Here is a 9,930-nt window from a genome sequence, read left to right on the forward strand (position 1 = left end):
TCCAGGCTCGTGGCAGCCGGCAGTGTGATTCAAGGAGATTTATGCATAAACTCATACGAACCCAAACATGGACAAAGTCAGTGAAGAAGAAAAAAAGACAGGAAGAGAAGAATCTGTCTCTAACACAGCTGCTGTGTCTTACACATATTTTAGACAACTTGACACACGCATGCACGCACGCATGCACGCACGCACGCACGCGCGCACACACGCGCACACACACGCGCACACACACACACACACACACACACACAGATAAGCACACATTCGCGTCACTAGACCAACACAACCCTGGAATCTCAATCCACTGAGGACAGATTACAGCTATAAAAATATCAAAATGCTCTTGCTCTTTTGGCCGTCGAGTTAAGCCTTTAAAAACTGTGCTGACACATGATCCATGTGAGCTGTAAAGCACTGATCTCTCCACAATGTAGGATTATTTTATCTGAATGCTTGTGTATATGTGCATGCACACTACTAATTAGCCAATATTTAATCATCAGGATAAAGTAGTGTGTGTTTTTTGTTTGTTGTTGCATTTAGTATTTAAAATCAGAAATGGTATCTATGATGTTTTGTGTGCAAAGTAAAACATTTTCAAAGTCTGATGGTAACGCTGCTCTTCCTTTTCATCAGATAGCTCCACACTATGGGTGATATAAGAGGTGCACACAACAGTAAACAACCATATTTCTTCAAAGTCACTGAAGACACGAGTACAGCAGATAGAGCCATGGTTACCTTTGCATCCTGCAGCCACACTGGACTTCCTGGCACACTTGAACTGCGTCTGGATGTCCTGATTGTTTTCATCCAATAACAGTTTCTCCGGGCTGGTGTCTGAAACCTTACACAAAAGACAGATTAAACAAGTTAAAGTTAAATTTTTAAAAAGTGTCCTCTTTAGCAAAGCCATTTATTTGTTGTTGTATTTAATTTGATTTGACTGTGTGACAGATTTAGGAGTGTTGGTAATAAGTAAGTAAACTTTATTTTTTAAGCGACTTTCAAAACCAGGGTTACAAGGAGCTCTACAGTACAACATTGAATACAAATAGAAAGTTCAAATTGTGAGATAACAATATAAAAAGAAACAAAAACAAAATAACAATAAAACTACAAAATAAAAGCAAACATAAAAGTTAAACACTCAAACAATCGAAATTGCACAGGGGGTCAACCCATTCCAGGACGAAGTGCTTTTGGAACAGGTGAGTTTTTAACAGCTTCTTAACACCATCCACTGACTCTGCATTTTTTTATAACTTGGGGAAGACGGTTCCAGAGGGTGGGAGCTACCGCTGTGAAGGCACGGTCACCTTTTGATTTAAGCCTAGATTTCGGGACAGCCAAAAGACCTGGGTCAGAAGACCTCAGTGATCTCGCCGTGGCCAGGGGACACAATAATTCAGAAATATAAAGTGGGGCCAGTCCGTGTACAGTAGTGCTTCTTAGGTAATCCAAAGAATTTTAAAAATCAATTCTGCATTTTATAGGTAACCGATAGATTAGCCAACCCTATGTCAAGTATTAGTTAAAAGACTAGGCGTAACAGAACAGAAAGAGTGATTGAGCTAATTATACCACTTTTCCACTCTATTTCACCTCTCTCTCCACCCCTCTCTCTTTCCTATTTCTGCATCAGCTTAAGTGGTTTCTAATCTTATCTGAGGAATTTCCCTGAGAGGACTAAACTGATGGGGAGAGTACAGGACAACATGAAATCCACAGCCAAAGAAGTCTGATTCTGTCTGAAGGCTAACAACATTTTAAAAGTGACTTCTAATCTATAAAACACTTAAAAACCAGGGCCCACACTGCTAAGAATTGACTTAAGACAAAAAAAAAATCTTGGCTCAAAGCTGCGCTTTAAAGTTAGTTATCAAGCATCTCAGTCGTAATTTAAGTGAAGTGTAGGACTATATCTTAAGTGTCAGTCTTAGCGATGATTCAGGACACTTTGCTGTACCACAAATGGGATTTTGGATGACAACATAGGCACGGATCAATCACTAGATAGATTTCCTTATTTAAGAATATTCTCAAATAAATTCACATTGAATGGTGAAATTCCTAAGAGGAGTTTACATTCAACACACATTTGACAATAACGATTTTTCAAAAGAATACATTATGATATACACATTGGAAATGAAAGATAAACCCGTTTTCCACCATGTCTCAATTACAAATTTTAAACCGGTGTGCTGTTTACTGACCTGCCTATAGCCTAGATTGTACGATATTGTATGCCTGCTCTGTCCAAATGATACCGATTGATTAACTGCTCGTCATCAAACACTTCAAAAACATTCTTCCTCTCCTGAAAGATTGGCGTATGTCTCTGTCTCCTCAATGCTATCTCAAGCCCCAACTGGCAACTCCTAACCACTTGAGAGACCTCTGGAGCTGTCTGTCTTAAATAACTGGGAGAGTAAGAGTGATTCTTAGCTTTAAGAAACTTGCTTTTATCCTTAAGTTTGAAAGTACGAGTAAATTTCATGTATTCACACCACTTACTTTGGCCACATAAACAGTAGCAAAATTGTGTCAGCACATGACAAGAGCACTATTACAGTTTTACATGAAAGAATATTGTCAATAAAAAAAAACTACACTTTATTAAACTGTATAGAGGGAAATATTTGACTAAAGCAAGATCTGACATAAACAAAAGCATACAGAATCTTCTTACTTTCAGGTGTGTTCTTCTTGTTCTGTGTTCTGGGTCTTACACCATTACATTTCACACAATTACAGCATGTATGTGAATAATAAAGAGGAGCCCAAGTTGATATATGCTAGCTTTTAGCATTGAGATTTGTTATTTCCATCACTTCACTTGTACCAAAGACACTCACTTTATCAACCCTGTATCCTAGAAGTTGTTCAGTCCTCCTATGCACTTTGCCAGTCTTCATTTTGCATCGCTTTCTCTTCCGTTTTTCCGAATGTGGCGTCCTTTCTGTTCACCTAAATATTTTCAAATGTAGTCTTCTCCCCTCATTTAAGCATCCTTGCCCGTTCCTTTGATTTTTATTTAATCAAAAGACAGAAAACAAGTTGAAAAGCTTCAGAAGAAGTCATTCTGCCTGACGTCCAACACAAGGATAAAAGTAGACAATCGACTATGCTTTGCTTCAGGTATTTTTCTCCTCCAGGCAGATGAGGACAACTGCTCAATTATAGTGGGATAAGAGAGGGGTCAATCTGTCTAGGCAGGTCCAGCCACGTCCCACAGGTCCCACAATTTCAGCCTGTGATCATTCCCAAAGCAGGAGTGTTAACTAACTCAAATATCTTCAGAAAAACTTAAAGTGCTTTATTATTGTTATTGAGTAGATCATACTGCCTATATGATTCCCTTGTTTTATTTTTATTATTCCTGTTTCATTAACTTACAGCTGTTATTCCAGTTTCTACACTCAGCCATGTCTGCACTACAAGTCCTGCAGTAAGACCAAACATATATTCAAATCCTCTGAGAATTCACTTCATATAGCGCAGATGCATTTCAGATTTAAATTAAGTTTATGCAGTTTGAACATTCCTAATATTTAGGACACATGTATAACGGCTCATCAGTTTTCACTCTGTTATGACCAAATTATAAAGTCTGAGATTAGAGCCTGTGAACTGGGTGAGAGATCCCCATCCTGTGGTAAATCTGAGAAACATCACTCAGCCTCGGGTCGACTGCCACTGCTGTTCTGTGAAATGACTTTTGTTGAGTCTGGAATCTGTCCCATCTGTTCAGAGCAGGTCGGTCACCCCTGATGGGATTTGATCATCCGTTAGTCAGTCTTAACTATTCATTATATTCCTCTGGCTTAAGCATCTTACAGTCGACATTTAAGACATTTACAATTGGATTAATTACTTATTTAGGGACGGAATACAAAACACTGTATGTGTTTTTTGTGCTTTAATAAGGGATTTTTTGCATAAATGCATATTTATTCATATTTAATAGAAGATGACGTGTGATTGTTATTCAAGTTTTCTATCCATGTTCTTCTGTTAATGTTCTCATTTGTTTTTTGAGTTTCCCATCTTGATTTGTTCCCTTTCATCAAATGTACCTGTGATTTTCCAAAAAGGGTATCAAAATTAAGACAAAAAGAGAGGAAAAATGGCATCTAACTTCAAGAAACTCTCCTTAGTCTAGCCAGATAAAAAACAAACAAGTATAAGCACGTAGTAGGGGCGACGCTGGTAACCCTTTCCATAAGCTGGTGTAAGTAGGATGAGCTAAGGACAGGAGCTGAGAAGCTGTGAAGACTGTGCAAAGACTCCTCCTCTCAGTTTTATAACATTGCGACAATATGTGGGATGGAAATGGGTAAAGTCCCTCTATTTACAGGCCCAGGAGGAAACTGTGATCTGTCGGCTGCTCTGAAGATACAGTAGGAGTGTTGGAAGAAGTCAGAAGTCATCCAACAAGAAGTCCAGAGCTGTGACATATGTGGATACATTTACATTTACAGCTGATTGATTACACTTTATGGTGAGTGTGTATACTTTATGTTGATACATCAGTTAGTTTGATCAAATAGATAGTTCTTACATTCTGTACTGATGAAGGATGCTAAAGATCTGCCTCTGAGTTTTCCCTTCTTTACTTTGGTTTCATGAACTGTGGTTGCACATTGGTCTGTGACATAAAAAATTTAGCAGCAGAAGTGCTTTCTTGTGCTATGAAAATAACTGGAAACCACTGCTTGTGATCCACTTTAGACATTTTTTATATTCCCAAATTGCAATTCTGTTGCTTTGATTTCAGTTTTAGGAACACTTGAGTATAAGTGTAAACATGTGCATGTGATTAAATACATGCTACATTTCAGTATACATTTGTTGAAATAGTCATGTTGGCTTCATAAAGCAGTAATAGAGCCAAAGCATGTGTGACTGAGGTTATTCTGAGGTGGGTTGTTCCTCATTTAGCCCTCCTGTTAGTTTAGCAGGGCTTTCAGATGCTGATCCAGTTACTCAACAGTAAAGGCACACTGAGCTCATACAACCACACCCACTCCATGACTCACAGATAACACACTCATAATGCCTGACTGACAGACTCATGTTTTCACTTTGTCAATCTGGCAATAAGCAAACTTTTGATCTTTCAGGGTGGCAGATCTAAAGCCTTTTATATACAGCATGTTGTGATGTTGTGAACAGCCTTGAAGAGATGATTTTAACTTGGCATTACGTTAATTACAGAGAGCTTTCCAGGGAGGAAACAAATTCATCCTTTCTGAGTTTCCATCTCTAGAACACACATGATTGCACCTGTGTTGCTATAGACAACATCCAGTAGTTTCTGACGACTAGGTTCTATTTTGGATTTTCTTGTAGATGTAGCCAAAGGACACAGCACCGTCTCACCTGTTCTACCGTTGAATGATGGCCACTGCAGCGAAGGACCCACACCTGGGCTCAGGCCCTGATGAGGACGACATGTCTCTGTCGGGGGACGAGTCCGATTCAGACAGCATCCTCTCTGATGACTCGGTGCTTCCAGACTACACGCCGGAGATAACAGACGGGCAAGCGGCATTAACACTGTATCGAGCATGTGCCCATAATGAATCCGTCGCTCTGCGGAAAGTTCTGGAGAGAGGGGTTACAAAAGAGGAGGTCACAGAGCTGGACATCAATGGCTGGGTGAGAGTTTCATTCATAATGGTGATAATTCAGCACATGTAAATCCTAGCTCATAATGTCTAAAACACTCCCACGGTCATTGATCCTTACCGTTGACTATTACCAACAGAATGGCTTGATGGTGGCTTGCTGCAACGGTTTCGTGGACATTGTATATGGGCTTCACACCTGTCCCTTTATAGACATAAATCATCAGGACAATGAAGGCAACACTGCTCTGATGATTGCATCCCAAGCAGGTAAGTCGTACCTACACAACAAACATTACCAAAACAAAACAAAGGTCAAGTTCAGAGGATAAAACAGTAAAGTACAACACAATTACGGTGTAAACAGACAGTAGCAAATATCATATACAGTACTATGTGACTTATATAGACTGAAAACTTTGATCTTGATGTAAACAGTCCAAACAGCCGGCTTTCAAATGTTACACATTTTCTGACGCACTGCTCATCTCTGAGTTCTGTGTTTTTATCTGCAGGTCATGTCAACACAGTCATGTATCTCCTAAACTACTATCCTGGTATAGACACTGAAATAAAGGATTGTCGAGGTTTCACAGCCCTCATCAAAGCTGCTATGACCGGCCGCAATGACGTCGTGGCTGCCCTGGTTATGGCTGGTATGGTTTTTTTTTTTATGTTTGTTTGCTTGATTTCCCATTTATTGTCATTTAGTCTTAGTCATTATTGCACAATGTATGCACTTTCTGGAAAATTACATATTATGACCTTGCTGGCATCATTCTAATATATCACAAAAATGAGACCTGAAGAGGTAATTTTATATTGTATTATATATTAGTTTATATATTAAATGTTTATATATTCATATATTTCTATGTTACAACACTCTCAAACCTATTGCATATTTACATATACATATACAATAATATTCAGTTGACTGAACTCTCAGGACTCCAGGCATTCAAAGGCCCAACTTTTATAAACACAATTTTTTGTCTTCATCCACCAAACAAACTTTGACTTTTGACAATGTTGCACTCATACAGGAGCTACTGTTCTCTGATATTATCAGTATATAACAGTAACAGTATATATTATTTTTTTTTAAACACACCTGACAGTAGCTCATTAACCAGGACTCTTACAGCTCTAAATAAACAGTTACAGCACTGGTGATTAGAATAGCTGAGCCCACAGTTTATCTGTCCATATTTGAAGTCAGCTAACTCCTTTCGCGAGTGAGCGTGCCAGTAACGGCATACCGGTTTAAGGGATCATTCTGAGGACATTATCGCATCTTAACACACCCTCCAGTAACCTCGACTTAGTAGTAGTGCAGGCTGGTTGTAGATTAGCCACTTGCAGAGTTATTTGAAGACTGCACGTTTCCAATCTAAAATCTCTGCTAGTCATAAATCTTTGTTTAACATTGCAAATAATGATTTTTTTCTTGATTGAATGTATATATTTTTATTTTTATATTTTTTTGTTAGTTGATTAATCCTTTAGTCCGTGAAATGTTTAAAAGCACAGGAAAAAAATTGCATTCACAATTTCTCAGAGCCCACAGTGATGTCCTCCATTTGCTTGTTTTGATTGATAGAATAATCGTACAGCTCTGCATTGCAGCTAGCGCTGGACGATATGATCTGCATCATAGATGTTCTTATGATTTCTTTGCTCTACCATCTTTATTTCCAGGGGCTGACATACATGCAGTAGACTCCACAAAAGGAAAATGTGCTCGGGACTGGGCGCTGAAAACAGGTCGCTATGAGACCCTTTGTCATCTCCGCCGCCTTAATAAGCGGCCAAAAGCTGTGCAGTTCTGTGAAAGTTATATCCCTGAGTGGCCTGAGCTCAAAGAGAGGGTAGCCAAGGCCACAGCTGGGAAAAGTACCACAGAAAAAATCACCCAGCGGATCAAAAACGGATTCGGATTCAGATTTCCTCATGACCCCGAGGACAACGGAGCCTTGGACCACATGGTGCGCATGACCACCAGTGTCCACAGTCCCCTCATTTCAACTGGATGCCGTCCACTCTGCCCTACAAGCCCTCCTGAAGTGGGGAAGAGGCGCATGGCTGTGCCAGAGCTGATGAAGAAACACACAGATAAGGAATTAGAAGAGAGCTCAGTGTGTCACAGCAACGGCTCAGTATCAAACATCAATCTCACAGTTCACTCTGCAGAGTCAATCTCTACAACGTGCTGTGCGGAGACTGGGCGGCGAAGCAGCATCCTCTCATTGGCTTCCACTAAAGTTACTACTACATTCATTCCACGCAGTATGGCGAGAAGGAACAGCATATTCCCCTCTGGCTGCATCCCCAAGATCGACATCAGCAGGCCTTCAGATGCAACGCCAAAGAAAGAAAAGAAGAAGAAGAAGAAGAAGAAGAAGGAAAAGGGTTTCCTGGAACCACCCAAGTGGAGGTACAAGGAGATCAAAGATGAGAAAAAGAAAGCTGAGAAAGAAAAAGAGAAAAGGGAGAAAAGTAAAGAAAAAGACAAGAAGGCCAAAAACTGAGCGTTTGAAAAAAAGGGGTGTTCTGCTGTACGAATCATCCCTTTTTAAAACAAAATGCTTTTTGTGTACAACTCAGGGCTTGAAACTTCCAAACCAAATATCTTGGAAATATTCAACAAATATAGAACCTATGACATAAAGGTGAAATAGGTAAGAGAGGAGATTTCTTTTCTTCCTAAAATTGAACGACAGAGGACTTCAAACGAGCACTGCAGAGCCTCTTTGGGAGGAGTTTGAAGCTTTTAGCCTCTAATTTGTGTTGAGACAAGTATATTTTGAGTTAGGATAGAAACAAAGTTTATTTTTCCATAAATATATACAAAATGTATAAAATCCCATTTTTGTATTTAAAAAAGGCTTTTTTATGATTATGATACAATGCATAAAAAACATATTTACTGATTCAGTTTCACATGTGCTAAATCATTTCTGGGATCTACCTCATCATTCACATAAAGACCAGGCAGGCAGGCACAAACTGTATAGTACCTGCATATCTGTTGTATGTAAATATAGAAACACATAGCTACGTCATAGCTCATTTGTGTTGTTATGTAATATTGTTTTATGTGTTGTGTATTTCTGTAAATAGCTAGCCAAAAACCAATTGTAAATACCATACAGTATGGCAAACATGCATCACAATGTGTTTATTAAAGGTAATTCTAGTTTATATTGCCATTTTCTGCCAATAACATATTCATATATATCCTGATTTTATTAACTCTAATTAGAAATTACAAATAAATATAGGACAGTGAAGGTTTCAATTCAATCAATTTATTTATTCATTGGTGTTGCACTAGTCAATATTTTTATATTAACAATGGATCGAATGATGTAATGTGATGAACCCACAAGGAGTTACCACCAAATTCAGCACGTATAACATTTAACAGCTAAAGAGCCAGACATATTTCTCATGGGTTTGTGGAGAACAAACCAGAGCTGAAAGAAAAGTGAATATTGGATTTTCCCATGAATGCTAATAAACTTTATAAGGTGATAATACCTGTATGTCCATGTTTTATTTTCAGCTTGTTCTGCTGCCCTGATTGACCGAAAATAAAAATAAATTGGAGATTGCAGAATTAATGTTCAAAGGCTGAAGGCAGGTCAGACCAAAGACCATAACTGAAGACAACAATCCCCTGTCATAGAGTATGATACATGTGCATCATATTTGCAGAAACAGCCTTTCCTCCATTCATCTAATACATTTGGGGATGATCTTACAGCCTAATGACAAGGAAAGTTAGCTAGGACCTGGTGTTGACAAAAGGCCATTTGTGAGAGACCTTTGTGACCTGATATGTATGCATAGGCATAACGTACAGATCAAAACTGGACTTTTTCTTAAGTTTTTGTTCCATTTCAATGTTTTTGTCGCTTTTTTAAAACGTTTTTCTTGCTTTTTTCAAAGTTTAAAAAAAAAAAAACACATGCAGACATGTCCCGGGACCTCCCTAGACAGCTGGAGATCTCAACCCCCAATGTTGAACCCAAAGTTACGCCCTTGTATGTACAAGTGGTGCTCATAAGTTTATGAACCCTATTCCTCTTTTTAGTCAACTTTAGCATGGGTTCATAAACTTATGAGCACCACTGTATGTATGTATTGGTCTGTATTGTGTTGCATATCTATCTCTCAATGTCTGCTACATCCAGTACATCCTCATGATGTTGACCTTTAGCCTACATGTATGGATGACCAAAAAAGATAGATAGATAGATAGATAGATAGATAGATAGATAGATAG

General features: G+C 38.7%; 1 protein-coding gene across 2 annotated transcripts; it reads left to right on the forward strand.

Annotated features, from left to right (window-relative positions):
- The first annotated feature begins 4,238 nt into the window (after positions 1–4,238).
- Positions 4,239–9,181, forward strand: ankrd33ab (ankyrin repeat domain 33Ab). 2 transcript variants are annotated; one of them, XM_039796826.1, is made up of 5 exons: positions 4,239–4,510; positions 5,362–5,670; positions 5,780–5,909; positions 6,155–6,295; positions 7,341–9,181. In XM_039796826.1, exons 2-5 carry the CDS (start codon positions 5,407–5,409, stop codon positions 8,168–8,170), a joined length of 1,365 nt encoding a protein of 454 aa, XP_039652760.1. In that variant the 5' UTR covers positions 4,239–4,510; positions 5,362–5,406; the 3' UTR covers positions 8,171–9,181. The 2 variants fall into 2 exon arrangements, with proteins under 2 accessions (XP_039652760.1, XP_039652761.1); XM_039796827.1 differs by lacking the exon at positions 4,239–4,510 and having other exon boundaries at positions 5,043–5,670.
- Positions 9,182–9,930: the final 749 nt, after the last annotated feature.

This window comes from Perca fluviatilis, chromosome 4, assembly GCF_010015445.1.
Source record: "Perca fluviatilis chromosome 4, GENO_Pfluv_1.0, whole genome shotgun sequence".
NCBI lineage: Eukaryota > Metazoa > Chordata > Actinopteri > Perciformes > Percidae > Perca > Perca fluviatilis.

What these genes read in the sequence shown, in the direction of transcription:
- ankrd33ab (XM_039796826.1), top strand. Translation starts at nt 5,407, where the DNA reads ATGATGGCCACTGCAGCGAAGGACCCACACCTGGGCTCAGGCCCTGAT. An exon ending in GATGATTGCATCCCAAGCAG is followed by an intron (nt 5,910 to 6,154) that starts GTAAGTCGTACC and finishes TTTTATCTGCAG; the next exon opens with GTCATGTCAACACAGTCATG. An exon ending in GGCTGCCCTGGTTATGGCTG is followed by an intron (nt 6,296 to 7,340) that starts GTATGGTTTTTT and finishes CTTTATTTCCAG; the next exon opens with GGGCTGACATACATGCAGTA.